Here is a 16,332-nt window from a genome sequence, read left to right on the forward strand (position 1 = left end):
TTTGATATATAAAAATAGACCATAGTCTCATTAGCAATTAACAAAATTGGCTGCCTTGGTAGAAAATTAGAAAAGTCAAAGCCAGACAGGTCTCCATCTTCCCAGCACTGGAGGCTGGAGGTGAACTGGGCAGACTGGGCAGGAGGTTTGCACCCAAAACACAAAGCAGGTAAAAAAAAGGGGATTTGGGGTGTGGTTTTTTTTTTTTTTTGGGATCCACCTCTGCCCTGGCCAAAGTGCTGAGCCCCAGGGGACCCCCCGTGCTGGCAGCACCCCCCAGCCCCAGGATGGCAATGACAAAGCAGGGCCAGACAAGGAGAGCTCAGGGAACGTGGTGTATTTCCGCGGAGCCGCGAGCACAGCTCTCATTCCAAACAGTCCTAGCAGCAATTCCAGTTCCTCACCATGTGTAGGACAATTTGTAACCCACGTGGAGCTGGGGAATTATTACAACTTCATGCCAAACTTTTAATCCATGAAAACTACAGATTCTTAACCTTTGGGAGCTTCGGTCACTTTAGGCAAGTTTTCCCTTAAGTGTCAAACGCTGGCTTCAAATAAGCAGAATTTTTTTTGTTTGGTTTTTTTTTTGTTTGTTTGTTTTTTTTGTTATCCATTTGTTACATTCCAACATTCAGAGAGGCTTAAAAACTCGGGAGGAGCGTGCTGGACGTGGACATGACAGATCTGGCATCTTAAAGTCATCCCCAAGTTCTTCAACCACGAGGAATTAATGCTCGTCTCTGAAAGGGATTTTGGGTGTATAAAAGGGAACGTAACGTCCAGGGTGACTGGATTTTGGTTTGCCCTACCCAGTCCAGGGGTGAGTGGCAGCTAAAACTGCTGCTGGTCATACTCTGCTATCAGTTTTTTGATGTGGGCCAGTTTGTTGTGGAGGTATTCGCAGCGGTTCTTCTCTTGGCTGTAGTTGGGGTTTGTCTGCAAAATAAAACAAAACAAAAAAAAGGAAGTGCAGAGGTGGGAAAGGTTCTGGACAAATCAAAGCTGAGCCTTGAGAGCACAGAGCAGATCATGGGATGGTTTGGGATGGAGGGAATGCACAGATCTCATCCCATGGGCAGGGACACCCTCCTGTCCCAAGCCCCATCCAAGACTTCCAGGGATCCAGGGGCAGCCACAGCTTCTCTGGGAATTCCCTCCCAGGGAAGAATTTCCTCCTAAGATCCCACCTAAACCTCCCCTCTTTCAGCTTCAAACCATGGAAAGAACCTTTTGTAGATCCCTCTTTAGAACAGTCCTGCTCTGATCAAACCCAGGCAAGAATCAAATCCCTTTGCAGCATCATCCAGCTCCAGGAGCCTCCTCACAGGGAAGGAGCACACCTGAGTCAGGCTCAGCCTGACTGGGCTTCCAACAATCACCACCTGCCCTCTGCCCCCACCTCTGGAACAAAGATGGACTTCCAGCATGCAGGGAACATCTTCAAAGAGCTCCTAAATCCCTCAGCACCACATTCACTTATTTAAAATAAAAAACCCCAAATCCCCACTGGTGCGTGGATGCTCCGCATAAAAATACTGAAACTTTATGTGGCCCAAACTCCAAAAATGTGGGGACAGAGCTCCAGACAGAGGCTGATCCCAGCTGGGATCCTGTTATCCCTCAGCCTGTGCATCTGGAACACAAACTGTTCCTTCCCTGGAGAGATAAAGCCTGGGTGAACGCAGCCATTGTGCCACGGCCACGGCTCAGCGAGCCCCAGACCCAGGGGCACTCCCAGCTCCCCCCAAACCCTTTCTGAGCTGCTTTTAGGGACGGGCTGGAGCTGAACAAAGATCTGCTGGAATTGCCTCAGAGCCTGGGCTTGCTCTTGGCAAGGGCCCATCTCTTTCAGTCACACCAGGGGCACCACCCAAAAGCCTTCTGTGGCCAAGGACATTCCCTTACCTTTTTAATTTTTCGATATTCCTGTAAAATTTGATCGTGGATGGTCTAAAAAAAAAAGAGAAAATAAATAGGGCATTATTTTCAGTTCTGCAGTAGGTATTTACTCAATGTACACAATTCCTCCAAATTCCAAGCAAAATCTGCTGCCTCCATGGCTTCCCTGGGCAGATCCAAAGGCTACAGCCAGCTCTGATTCCATGGATATCCTGGAGCTCACACAGAAGGGTGAAACCCCTGTCCCCACTTGTGACAAGCACCTGGATTCCAGGATAATTCACATTTCCAAAACCCCAACTGATCTTTTTTTTTTCCCCCCACCAAGATCTAACAATAATCCAGTGAGGAATTTTGCAAGGGGAAGGGCAGGAGGTTTGAGGGAGGACGCTGTGCTTAGCACAATAGGTGCTCTGTAAAAATCTGTTTATTATCCTCGACGAGGCTCACTTTTTCAAGCTAATGAATAGCTAAAACTCTTTAAAAATCACTCTGACAAGCCCAATAATGCTGCATTATTAGGATCAAAGATTGCAGAGGAACAGATGACCCCGTGCTAACTCCCCTTCCAGCCCTGATACGCTCCCATATGTGCAAATATGAGTTTTTCTGGCTGGGATACACTAATAGCTTCCAGCAGCTTTTGGCTAAGGACACCAATTGTCTCACTGAGGCCTTTCCTTGTCAACAAGTCCCATGATGTGGCTCCAGCCTGAGAAAGGAGCAGCACAGAGCTGGCTCAGGAGCACTCCCCGGCGCTGTCAGCTGCGCGCACGTTCCCCAGCAGCCCCGGGGCTGCAACTGAGCCACGGCCCAGCCCCGGGGGAGCAGCTCCAAGAGCCGCAGCCCCGAAAGGAGCCCTGCTCCCACCTTGTACTCCTCGGAGCCCTGCAGAAGCTGCTTCAGCTTGGCATCCAGCTGGGTGAAGCGTCGGGTTATGCGCTCTATCCGGGCGTGCAGGTCCCGGTACTCGCTGTACTCCGCGTTGAAGTCGTTCTTGTAGCTCTGGCGCTGCTCCGAGGAGGAAATGGCTGCGTATTTTCTGCAGGGGAAAGGCTTGGGCAGTGGGTTCTGAGGGGGGATTGGGCTGGGGGATTGGTTTGGGGGGGATTGGTTTTAGTGGGGGATTGGTTTGAGGTGGGGGGATTGGTTTGAGGTGGGGGGATTCTCTCTGGGTTGCCGAGCATGGGGGGATGAGCATGGAAATAAAATCATGGATAATCTGGGATCATCTAAATGGGGTTTTGGGAAGGAATTCTTCACTGGGATGGAATTCCCAGAGAAGCTGTGGTTGCCTCATCCCTGGGAGTGTTTGGAGCACCCCGGGGTAGTGGAAGGTGTCTGTGCCCGTGGCAGGGGTGGGACTGGATGGGTTTCAGCTCATTCCAGCCCAAACCATGCTGGGATTAAAGCTCAAGATCAAATCCCAGCACTGCCAAGGCCACCACTAAACCATGTCCCCAAGTGGCTGAAATCCCTGCAGGGATGGTGATTCCCTGTCCCAGTGAAGAAATTCTCCCTAATATCCCCTCCAAACCCCCCTGGTGCAGCTCGAGGCCATTTCCTCTCATCCTGCCTTGCATTAAAGTAGCAAATTATGGAGGCAACCACCAAGGATTGTTGCCTTGACCTCCTGCAAAACAAACAATGTTTGCTCCCAAAACTTCCTATCTCTGCCAGATAGGGTGGGATGGGCAGGTACAGCCAAGGCTGGGGCAGCTGGGGGTGGAGGAGGACACTCAGATAGTGCTGCTACAGCTTCTCTGGCTCCTGCTGGCCCGCAGAACATGGAGTTCTGCATCTGTGCCAGGCATTGGAACAGCAGGAATATGATGCTTCCAGTGTTAAGAGTCTTGAAAGGAACACAAAAAGCATTGAGCCATCGTTGCAAAACGCTGGCAGGGTGATTATGTGGCAAGAACACGACAAGAAAGCACGGTAAGGAGTTTTGTTCAGTTTTTTTTTTCCACCAGCAACTCTATTTCCAGCACCTTCTAGAGATACTTGATGTGTCCTGAGCTCAGGTTGAACTGATGTGCCTTTGGGGGCCTTTTGGAAGTTATTCTGCTCAACAAAAAGCCATTAAAGCTGATATTTACAGCTCTCTCTGAAGGCAAAAATCATCTTTTGGTAGGTGATGGCTCAAATTTGCCTCCCTGCTCTGGCTGCAGCAGGGCCAGCGTGGTGCCTGAACATGGAAAAGCTGATTTAGGCCTCAAATTAACGGGGAACTTCCAGTTTTTTTAACATTTTCTGTGCTCTAAACTTCTAGAATGGACTCCTTGCCAGGGGCTGGGATAAAGAACCATCCACTCAGGATAACAGTGACAGCTCTTAGAATTTGAGGAGCTGGGCACAAACCAGTCAGATCGCACTGGGTGAGAGCACAGAGCTCCCAGAGCTCAGAAACCTCTCCCAGTTTCTTTGGGAGGGGCCCAAGGAGCTGCAATATCCCACTCTGGAGCCCACTCTGCAATATCCCATCTTGGGAAGGATCAGCACGTGGCTGAGAGAAAAAAACCACCCCCAGCCACATGAATTCAGTGGGATAACCCTAAAAATGTCACCTTGAAGGGGTTGTTTGTATGGCTGATCCAGCCCAGCAGAGCAGAAACCACAGCAGAAACCTTTATCTGCCCTGGAGCTTCCTCCTCCTCCTCCTCCTCCTCCATCCTTCCCTCCCAGCACAGCCAAACCAGCTCTGATGGAAACAACCCCAAGGCTGGGACATGCACAGGGAATTTTCCCCCCCAGATACAAGTTTTTCCCTACCCCAAAGCTTTGTTTAGAACAGGTTTGGGTTTATGCAGATTAATTAACCTCGAGGGGATCTGATTAAAGAGTCAAGAAACAACTCAGATCCTAACCCAGGGGTTAGAGCCTCCCAGGAAAGAATATTTCACTGCTTTATGGAGAGGATCTTGGCTCTGAAGAATTAACAAAGCACCCCAAATCCTTCCTTGCCCTGCCTTCCCCAGCACAAAAGCAGATTATTCCCTCTCCAAGTTCCCAGCTGGAACGTGGAGATGTTTAATCCTCACAAACCCCTCTAAGGTATGAAATGTTTCTTGAAATGCTTAAACAATTTCTAGGAGATAACCTTGAACTCCTCAACGAGGTAAAAACCAGCTTTGATATCAAGTTTAGTCTCAACTATTAATCTGCAGAGCTGGGTTTGCTCTTTCCTTTACTCCCACCTAACAAAGTTCTATCAAATAACACAAAAAGTCCAACAAAAATCCCCAGCACGTTGTGATTTCTTAGCCTGAAACATGATCCCAAAGTGATGAAGCAACTGATAAACATACTTACAATAAATAATCTGGCATTTCTGAAGTTGATGTTGGTACACTAGAATTATTGCATGTTCCATTTAAACCTGAAAAAATAAAGATTTGTTTACAGACGTTCTTAAACTTCAAAGCTTTTTGCAATTCAGCTTCAAACTCGTAAAACTTGCCTGCAATATACAGTTTATGGAATTCTAAAGGATTTCTGTTTTGCTTGGAACTGACAGAGGCAGAGGAGCCACAACAAGGTGGCTGAAAGTTCAAGGCTCCTCCAGTATTTGTCTGTCAGCAAAACAACACCAACAGCAGCCTGTGCACCGAGCAGGGAAAAAATCTGAATTTAATTGGTGGGTAAACAGTGCCTGGAGTGGGAGAACACTGAGAGCACCACTGGGGAGGAGGAAAACACAGCCCTGAGCCCAGAGAGCTGGGCTGGGCAAGGGAAACCCTCTGCTCTCCTGCTCCTACACTCCAGAGATTCCTCTGGGCATCTCCAGGGTGAGATTCCTGAATGAACATCCCAGAGCCCCACAGAGAGGGTTTTAGGGAATGCAGCTCCAAGCACAAATCCAGGCATTAAAGAATGTTCAGAAACTGAAGGAAGAACAGAATAAACCTAAAGCAGGCTCATCTCCACATCCACCAAGCAGTGCAGGGTAAATGTGGACGGGGAAAGCAGCTGGATCCACGTTTGGAAAGGGACATTTTCCACACATTATTATAAATGTGTCTTACATTCCAAACCTCAGCAGATGCAGCTGCACAACCTGAGTCAGCAGTACCCTGCCTGCATCCTTAAAAAGATGGAATTTCCTCTGAATTTCCTGGTAAAAGCTTTCCTGAGCAGGATGGGAGAATGGCACAAGCCCAGAGTTTCTGAAACCATCCCAACCCCAAACTCCTGCTGCAGCTCCTCCTGCTTTTCCTCCCTTCCTGACCACAGTGTGGAAGATGCAGAACGGGGTTTAAGGATGGTGGAAGGGACACAGGAGCTTTATTTTGCCTGTGAGTGCCACCTACTGACTGAAAGGACCCCAAAGGTCCCTCCAGAGGCTCTGGAACAAAATTCCTGGGAGAAACTCCCACTCCTGGCAGGTGGTGGAACCAGAGGAGCTTTAAGGTCCTTCCAACCCAAACTTTTTGTGATTTTCTGCTTGCCTACAGCTCCAGGGGGGACTGTGGGGAAGGAGCAGGAGGAGGCTGGTGCTGCCCACAGAAGGAAAACATCCCAGTTGTGGCTGTCCAGGATCCAGGCAGGACTGACCACATCCTGTTTATGATTGCTCCCAGCCCAGCTCGTGTTTGTTACCTCAAAACAGCAGCAGGAACAAACCCCAACTCCCAATAATTAACAAAAATCCAGGAATTAAACAGTAAAGTGAAGCAGAAAAGGTGGTGGAGGAGGCTCAGCAATTTCCCAGGAATTTGGGTATTTATAAGTCAAAAAGAGAGAATGTGTGAGTGTCTCTCCAGAACCACTCCAGAGGCTCATGGGGAAGAGAAACAACATGGAAAAAACACAACATTCACAGAAAAAACCCGGGATTGACACAAAAGTGAAGAATTCTCAGCCCTGCAGTGCCACAGCCAGCAGCCCCACGGACTGTCCTGAGCCATCAAAATGAATTTTGTCACTGCTGCAAAGCCTGTGGGGAAGGGGAGGGCTGGGAGCAGCTCAATCCCAACAGCCTGAGAAGTTCCCCCTTTCCAGGAATCCAGCAAACCAGTGTCCATTTTAAAATATTGTCCTTTTGGAGCCAAAGCTGGAGGATTTTCATGCACCAAGGAGGAAGGGAAATGTAGAAAATAGTAACAGGGTGAAGGAAAATGCACAAAGGAATTTAACAGATATTCCCAGAGGCTGCAGGGAAAGTCCCAGTGCTCTGGGGAGCTGTAACCAACAGCAGAAAACATGGAAACAGCAGGAAAAGGAACGGATGGGATCAGCCAAAAATATTCTCTGCTCTGACTTCTGAGAGTGCACGGACCTGACTTTGGAATAGTGGCTTGATGGAAAATGTTTTCACCCCACCTCAGTGAGATTCACTGCTGTGTCAGCCCTTGGATAAATAAATCCCCAGCCCAGTGGGACGTGAGGAAGCTTTTCCAGCCTGGAAGAGCTGGTTCTCCACTGCTCTAACAGCATTTATCACCAGGTTTATCTATCATTTCTTTTGTAGCCAATTTTAAAAGCTTTTGTGAGTAACTTTTCATTAAAAACCCAAACAACAGTCATCACAACAGCCAACACAAGCGCTGCACTGCTCTTCCCACTGCTCCCAGCCTTTCATCCCCACACATTAGCCCAGCTTTTAATTGAACCAGGAGAAACATGACACGCTCTGAGGCAGCTCCAAAAGGTTAAACAGGAAAAACCTGATAGCCTGTGTGGAGAGGAAGCACCTCTGGTGATTTGGAAGGAGGACAGCGCTGGCATTTGGGTCCCCAGAGCACCTGGCATGGCCCAGGACGTGCCCATTCCTCCAGGGAATCCTGGCATCACACCCAGCCAACAGCAAAGCACCTCCGGGCCCCCACTCACCTGGGACCTGCTCCTGGGCAACACTAACTAAGTCAGCATTTTTTATTACTTCACAGTTCTGCTTCTCCTCTTTGCACTTCTCGTCGCTCTTCTTCTCCTTCCTCTCCTTCTCCTTGTCTTTGTGCTTTTTGGATTTTTTCTTGGATTTGACGTAGGAGCCGCAGTTGTGTTTGCTGCTCTGGGCACAGTCTGTGGGCAGGGGGTGACTCAGTCTCTCGGGAGGCTCCGTGCTGCTCTCACAGTCTCTGCCGTTGTGAGCCAGGTCGTTGCTGACATCCGAGAGGGGGTCGTGGGGCCTGGGCAGCTCCAGGGCCGGGAGGGAGGAGCTGGAGCTCACGGGGGGCTCCAGCGCCGGGGGCAGGGCAGGGGGGGCCAGGCTGTCCTTCCCGTTGGAGGAATTCAGCTTCCCGTTGAGGGTGGGTTGGGTTCTGTGAGCCAAATGAGAGATCCTGGGCTTTTTGTTGGCCAGGGGGTCGATGAACTCCACAGGTAAGGGTCGTTTCTGTTCGGGAGAGGGGGGAAAAGGAGAAATAAATCGGGGTGAAGGCGCAGGAGTGGAGCTGGCTGCTGCCACTAGGTGGTGGTGCAGCACAGGGGAGAAGGATGAATGTCCCCGGGAAAAGCAGATCATCCACCCCAAGCTGCTTCCCAGAGCCCACGGTTTGGTGGGACAGCTCAAAGAGTCCCATCAGCAATTCCTGAGCTCCCCTATTATCCACACACAGCCCCAGCCCGCTCTCACTGCAGCTTCTCTCAAACCCAGCCCTCTGGAACTCAAACTCTGCAGCCTCCCTCCCCCTGTCCCAGGCAATCCGAGTGGAAATATCCCTGGAAGTGTCCCAGGCCAGGCTGGACAGGGCTTGCAGCAGCCTGGGACAGTGGAAGGTGTCCCTGCCCATGGCACGGGTGGCACTGGATGAGCTTTAAGCTCCCTTCCAACCCAAACAATTCCAGGATAAAAACATCTGTCCTGAGCACTGCAAAATCCCTGTGAAGGAAAAACGTGCTCAGCCCTCTGGAGCAGGGAGGGATTCATCAGTTCTGCATTTTATTCCCAGCTCTGTGGCCAAGAGCTTCACCCCTTCCCTGCTCCTTCCTCTTGTCAAGAGCGCGGCATCGCCCGGAAGGGGGGAGGAAGTGCCAAGTGCTCAGAACTTCAGTTCTCAGAAGTTCAGGCAAAAGGGGACATCTAGGAAGCCACGTCACAGGGGCCAACGTGACCTGAGCAGCCCTTTTTTGAGCAAGGGTAGAGAAGGAAGTGGTTCCCAGCTGTGCCCACAGCTCGGAGGCAGCTGCCTGCAGCCTGGACAAGCTGCTCCATGGAAGAACCCATCCATCAGGTTCTGCCCAGCCAAAACCACCCTCACTGTGTGCCCACCTGGCAGCCTGGGGCTGCAACAGCTCTCAGCCAAGGAGGATTTTTGTGCCCAGAGGAAAACAAGCGATAGCTCTGGGTATTTCTTTTGGATAATCCATTATTTTCTTTCTGTCTCAGGCAGGATGGCGACGTGTTTGCGAATGGAAATGTTGTTCCACCCAGCTGCATGGTGGCTGCAGCAGCCCCCAAGTCCCTCTTTTTCACCTGGATTTCTCTCTCTTTGCTAACTCAGGGGTCTTGAGGACACTGCTCAGTGCCAGGAATTCTTTCCACCTGTCAGGGTAATTAAGGAAGAGCTGCTGGTTCTGCCACTGAGCTCAAGGGGCAAGGACAGCACGTCCGACCGGCTTGGCAACATCACCTCCCCAGGAGGGGCCATCTCCCTCTGCAGGGCTCTGAATGGGTGACACAGCTCCAAAATCTGCCACATTTTACAACCTTTCCTCTGAAAACAGCCAGTATCAGCTTCTCCAAACTCAGCTCTCTGCTTAGGAGGGTTATATGCATCCATTTTCTAGAATTACCAGACCAATCCTCTTCACCTTCATTCCACAGCTGAACCTTCCCAAAATATTCTGCATTCCAGCCTACCAAATCCCAATCCTCTGCTGGCACTGCACCCCTTACAAACTATTTCTCTAAATAGAAACGACAGCCAGGGAGTATTAAAAAAGTGACAGCTCACAATGCTGTGGTTTGCTGTCTGACACGACAGAATCATGCTGGAAACATTCATATTCCACACTGGGTTGTCCCTGTTTCACCACCTTTCCTAAATCCAAGCCAAAGTTTCAGCTGGGTCATTCAGAGAGATCCAAACCTCACCCTAAAGACCTCTGAATCTTTAAAATATGGACAGCCAGAGAAACAAGATGATTTTTCAGCCTTAAGAAACGACACAAGCCCAGGATCTTTCAGAGCTAACTTGAAGGTGATCATTCTTCATTCACCAGGAACAAGCCCACAGCAGAGCAGCAGAGGATCTGGAATCAGCTACCTGGCAAACAAGTTACACAGTCCTTGTTCTCCACAGAGAATTGCCTCTCTCTCAGTGCCAGAGAGCACATAATTTCTTTACCTGTTAATATTCTTTGCCACTAATCCTCGGTGCGTCTGTCCAGACAAGCAGGCATTACACATTCCATTGGCAGGAGAAGAATAAATACTCAACTTGTCTGGGCTGACCCACACTGCAAGAAGGGAAGGCAGAACGTTTCACAACGCCAGCAACGCCTGTGCTGGGAGATCCTGGGAGAAGTGGGGACAAAGCTCTGCTTGACACGCGTCAAACGTGGCTCCTGGGTGGTTTATGGTCATGGAAAAAACAGGCAAAATGTTCTTTTCACAGCTCCCTGCTCTGGCATCTCCCAGGCAGGAGCAGCCCAACCTGCCCCTGATCTGTCATGGCAATTAGGCTGCAAAAGGTCAAGGGTTTTAATAACTCAGCCATGTTTGGGAGCTGCTTATTACAGCTTCGTTCCACTCAATTATTAGTAATGAGGAAAACACAAGCTCCTTCTCCCAGGAACTCCACGAGGGATGGAGGCACTGCAGAAGGAATTTAGCCCTTAAAACTAAACCTGAGCCTCTTTGTCAGAGATCCTCCCCACAGGCCCTCGCTGAGCCACGGCCAGAGCAGAAACAGATGCTGAGCAAAGCCAGAAGGAGACTCCAAGTTAATAAAAGAGAAATAAAAGCCCAAGGAGCTCCTGACCCGGCAGCAGGTGATTACAGGGTGCAGACAGGCCCAGCTCAGCCTGGAGCCAGGGCCAGCAGCCAAATCAGGCTGGCAGGGGCATCACCCACCTGAGGGGGAGAGCTGGAGCTGAGGGTGTCCTTCGGAGGGCTCAGGGAAGGAGCTTCTCCCTGGAAAGCGCCGCTGTTCTGGGGCTGGCACAGCTTCCTGCAAAACACAAAGGGCTGCTGCACCCTGTGCCCAGCTGGCACTGCACACCTGGGGCTCCTCCTGGGCTCAGGCCCTGCTGGAAGGTGCCGTGAAGGAGCTGGGTCAGGCTCTGGTCTCTCACAAAATCCGGGGAGGAGAAACTACTATGGGAAAATGTCAAAGATAAATTGGAATTTCTCATCTCCTCCTTGCTTTCCCATGATTTTTGTGGCTCTTTGGCAATGGAAGGAACACCTTGGAGCTCTTGGACACATGAAAGGAGTCCCTGTTGAATTTGGAACTCATTTTTTAACAATTTTACTTTTTTTCTCCTGAACTGGTGACGTAAGAATTAAAACAAATTAATTCCAGCCTCAGACACATAATTCACACAGAGATCAGTGAAAGTGGCACTGAATTTGAATGTGTAAAGGATATCAGATATTATTGCTGCTGATTGAAATACAGCTCAGGGAGACATTAATTAAACAAATTTCTGCTGAGTGTTTGCTTTCTGAGACAGCTCAGAAAGCAAAGCCCACTGAAGAGGGGCTGAAGCTCAAGCTCAGATGAGGAGGAATAAGTTCTGTCACTCATTAGCATCATTAAAACAACATTTTATGGCAACAGGAGCCCTTTCAGCAGCGAGCTCCTCTGGGTCCAGGAACAGCAGCATTGTAACAGGAACTGCTGAGGTATTATTGGTCCACCAGGATTTACATTTTGGGCTTCCCAATAATACTTTTAAGTTGCATCATGCACAACAGAGCTACTCTGGGCTGTATTTGTGGTATTGGACAAATAAAAAAAAACTTTTGTAGCAACAAAAAGTACAATTAGAATCACTTGAATTCCCCTCCAGGCTGGGTCTCTGCTCCTCTGCAGATCTCAGAGTATTCTGACACCAGACTGCCCCTCAATGAATCATCCCCCCAAAAAAAAAACCCTCTACTCTTGCATCAAGTTGCAGCTGACAAAGTGAAAAAAAAAAAATAGAATTCAGGGTTAAAGGTTTTAATAAAGCAGCTCTACAGTCAGTTTGTCAGGAGCTGTGGAGCCTGAATAATCCCACTTTTAAATTCTCCCACAAGCACCTGGAATCAGCATTAAAGCTCACTCATATCCTTTAAACATTGGGAAGATTTATCTCAGAGATAACGCCCAGGACTTGACAAGATCTGGCTTTTACCCTGAGCCTGAACCTTGGGCTGTGCTGCAGCAATATTTACACATCTGCAGTGTCACCACTGTCCTGGCTCTGTTTAGTTTTATTTAAAACAAGCTCAGCAGCCACAGATCAACTCAAGGAAAGGACCTGGGGATTGTGAACACAGGGCACTGATACTGCCCACACAGCCCAGTGAAAGTGGCTTTTGGAGCAAGCCTGTCACACCTTCTAATTGTTAATTAAGGATTTAAGGAGTCATGAAAGCACTGAGTTCAGCAGAGGAAAGATTTCAGGGAGTCCTGGAATGGTTTGGGATGGAGGGAGCTGAAAGGCTGGGACACCTCCCAGAGCCCAGGCTCCTCCCGGGTGACAGAGGAAACATGGAAAAGATAAAGGAGGAAAAAACGAGCTGGTTTAACCCAAGCCTGGTTAGACCCAGCTTTAGTAGCTGCAGAAGTGTGAATTACTGCAGCTGCTGAGTGGCCACTGGCCCTGCAGTCCAGGAGGACCTGGAACCATGGGCTGCTGATGCACCCCTGTGCTCCTGTGCCCTTTTGCTGTTTTTCTCCTGTCTTCAACCCAACATCTTTTGTTCCCATTTTGGAGCCTCATTACCTGCACAGCCTGAGCAGGGTTTTGTTTGTACAGTTGAATACATCCTTCCCAAGGTCTATTTTTAGACCCTCGCCCAAGTGAATGCCACAATTCTAGAAAAAGGAGTAAACATGGCTTTTCTACAGGGAGAAATTCACTTTGGGTATTTTTTTGTTGAAAGCCATAAAGATGGCATGGCAGCTGTATTTTCCCTTTTAATTCTAATTTCACATAAGGCCATTTAAACTATTTTGATTTTCCCTGAGCACACCTTGGAGTGCAAGTTTTCTGTTGTTTAAAAAGTCTCATCTCCAAGTCAATTGTGCTTTTAAATCATGGGAAGTGCTCAAACAGAGCATGCTGTGCTTCAGCTTAACCAAAAGTGCAATAAAAGCACAAGTAAAAGCTCTGCCTGCATGACAAAATCTAAACCAAGGCACTGAAAAATATCAACACTGAGAGCAGAATTCTGTGTAAAACTGGAGATTCTTTCCCTGCCAGCCAGAAGCTTCCAAGCTTGGAGCTTCACCTAAGGAAAATATCTCTAGAGGGAAAAAAATTCCAGCAGTAAGGATGAACTGAGTCAGTTAAGGGCTGTTCCAGGAAGGAACATGGGAACAGAGATCACACTCCAAGCAGGACAACCAGCAGCATTTTAAAGGATTCATCCCTACAGAACAACCTCTTGCTTTTCCACGCATCCACGATTTCAACCCAATCTCACATTTAGGGATGAAACACTTCAGCCTGCACAGGAAGATGTGGAAAAAAGGAAGGAGAGTTTCAAAGGACACATTTCATCACCTCATCTCCCAGGATTTCAGACCAGCAGTGCTGACTCTGCCAGCTCTGCTCCCTGGCAGCTTTCCCCCAAGCTTTGCCTGTAATGATTTAAGGACAGCCCAGGATGATGTGAAGAGTGGCTCCACTTGGATTTTCAAGTTTATTCCACTCCTACAGGTCCCTGGGTGATGGACAGTTTAAAATGAAGTCAAAAGAAGTCACACACTCAACTTCAGACCCTGGTCACCCTGATTTACAGAACCTTCCCTGGGTGATATCACAGAGAAGAAAATGGATAATTACCTAACGAGGATCCTCTTCAACAACTGCTGATCTCCTTCTGAGTAGCCAGGCCAGTCCTTCTGCACCTCTTTGTATACACAATCTTTCAGAGTGAAAGTGCTGTCCTTGGCACTCAGATTTGCCACCTGCAACAGAAGGAATTTGGAAAGCCATCATCAGGGTTTCATTTTCTCACTTCCTCCACCAAACAAGAGCTAAGATGAAGGCAAAATCTGAGCAGACTTAGCAGCTGTTAGTAGTGTCAGAGAACAAGGAGAGACTTTAATATTTCATTTCCTTATTATTAAGATTATTTAATCAAACTGTGCCTTGTCACTGCAATAATTCATAATGAGCTTCTAAAGCACATCCAGTTGAGTGGGAAATAAGTCACATCTAAAAGAGATTATTCAGCTGGGGGAGCCTGGACCAGCACAACAGCACTTGATGGAAACACCTGGAAATGAAGCCTTAATGGAACAGGCAGTTCACTTATCACACCTGTCCCACAGCCAAAATGGGGCAGTTTATGGCCAAAGAGGAACTCTGGGGCGATAACTTGGTTAACAATTGCCAGGAGATAATTTCTCACTAATGAGCCAACAAAGCAGGCCCCAGAGAGCTGCTTTCTCAGGGAGCTGTGAGGAGAATGCCCTGGGACCACCTGGATTTTATGGAGAACCTCAGACCCTGGCATTTCCAGCCTCAGGCCAGCAGAGCACTGCAGCAGCTCAGCACACTTGCAGCAGCAGCTGCCTGACATTTTATCCAACCCTGCCCGTGGAGTTTCCCCACAAAAGCCTGCGTGGTGCCTGCACAGAGAGAAGCTGCTGGAATGGGCAGAGCTGGATTAGAATGGAAACAAACTGGGAAAGTGTTACCCCACTTGGATCAGTCTTTCCACAGCCTGACTGAAAATTTAATTTCTTGCTGTTGGTACATGAAAATCCAGAGTTGGAACAAAGCAAAGAGCCCCAGTGAGGCTTTCACAGACAGTGAGCCTCTCCTGGGTGATGCAGAGTGTCGTGGAATGGTCTGGTCCCATCAGATTTCAAGGGCAGGGACACCTCCCCCTATCCCAGATTGCTCCAACCTGGCCTTGGACACTCCCAGGGATGGGGCAGCTTCTCTGGGCAACCTCAGCTTGCAGAGCACTGCAAGTTTCAAACGAAAATAAAGCCTTCAATGTGTTTGTGAAGGGGGATAAGGAGGCCCAGGTGCCAAATGCTCTGCCCACAGCCAGGCACAGCCAGCAGCTGCAGCCCAAACTCCCTGCTGGAGCCCCTCAGCTCGGGGACTGCTACCCTTGAAAGTGGAAAATGCTTTTATTCACTGCTTGGAGATCTTGTGCATCTGTTTAGGGATTACTGTTCTCCATTCAGGACCTGGCTGTGCTCAGGGATTTCTATTATCCACACAGCAGGAAAATGCCTCAAAAACAAGCAAAGGAGTGGGAAGTCTTGAAAGAACTGAAGATGCTGCTGATTCCCCTGCTTCTGCTTTAGGGAGGCTACAACCTAATATAAAAATATTCAAAATCTAGGCATTTCACAGCAAAAGGCTGCACAACCACCGTGGCAAACTCTCCTGATAAGCAAAAAATAGAAAGCCCAGTTATCAGTTTACATGACAAACACTTTGTTTTTCCTTTCAGTCCTGTCAGCTTTCCAAAATCCTGAGCCAAAATACAAGAAGAATTTGAGCTGTGTTTTACATCGAGGTATCCCTGTAAACACACCCAGGAGACAAATGCCAGCCCAGATTCTCCTTTACCAGAAAAAAACCCAAAAACCAACTCTCCCAGAATTTCTCTGTTTCCTGCCTGTTCCTGGAGCCCAAGAAGAACAACTTGGATTTTTTTCTCTGCACAGAGGCTGAGAGCTGCTACCTCCTTGTTTTGCTCGTGTGGGACTCTGCAAGCTCCACCCCAACCCTCCCAAAAATAGAAACCTTGCAAAATGAGGCAAAAAGGCCGCCAGGAACACGGAGTCCTGCGAGAGAGATGCAAGAGCACAATGAAACCCACACCTAGACAGATTTAGCTGGGTAGCTTTAACACAGCCTGTAATTTTTAGCTTATCTGTGTCTGCCTGTGGATGGGAGCCCTGGGAGGGCTGAGAGGGATTAACTTTAGGAGCTCCACGTTCACAGCCAAAGCACTGTTCAGCCCGAGCAGGGCAGCACCAGGGCCTGGGCACAGCATCCATCAGAGCCACCAGCAGAAACAGACTTTTCTACTCTAAAACTCAGGGAGAGAATTGGAAAAAGTGCTGCAAAAAGCTGCTGGGAAATGAAGGGCTCTGGGATTAAAGTCTAAGGAAGGAACGAGTTGTGCCAGCTGTGACTCTGTTCTTAATACCAGCTGCCCTGTGCCCTTGGGCAAAGTGAACTCCTGTCTCACTCTTTGTGGAAAGCAGGAAAAAAGAACAAAAATAAGGGTTTTTTCCAGAATCTATTCCAATCCAGAAGAAGACAGCTGCAGCATTTAAGTAAATAGCCATGATGTGT

General features: G+C 48.7%; 1 protein-coding gene across 2 annotated transcripts in view; it reads right to left on the bottom strand.

Annotated features, from left to right (window-relative positions):
* The window catches only part of ELL (elongation factor for RNA polymerase II), a 49,471-nt gene continuing 33,139 nt past the window's right edge, over positions 1-16,332 (bottom strand). For both annotated transcript variants that reach the window (XM_039702414.1, XM_039702415.1), the window contains 7 exons: positions 13,846-13,970; positions 10,919-11,015; positions 7,735-8,236; positions 5,215-5,281; positions 2,773-2,944; positions 1,909-1,953; positions 1-939 (listed from right to left, as the gene is read on the bottom strand). In XM_039702414.1, coding sequence (XP_039558348.1) covers positions 835-939; positions 1,909-1,953; positions 2,773-2,944; positions 5,215-5,281; positions 7,735-8,236; positions 10,919-11,015; positions 13,846-13,970 — 1,113 coding nt within the window. In that variant the 3' untranslated portion in view covers positions 1-834. The remainder of the gene's footprint in view (positions 940-1,908; positions 1,954-2,772; positions 2,945-5,214; positions 5,282-7,734; positions 8,237-10,918; positions 11,016-13,845; positions 13,971-16,332) is intronic.

The sequence above is a fragment of the Passer montanus genome, unplaced genomic scaffold, assembly GCF_014805655.1.
Source record: "Passer montanus isolate IOZ18808 unplaced genomic scaffold, ASM1480565v1 scaffold156, whole genome shotgun sequence".
In the NCBI taxonomy this organism is placed as follows: domain Eukaryota; kingdom Metazoa; phylum Chordata; class Aves; order Passeriformes; family Passeridae; genus Passer; species Passer montanus.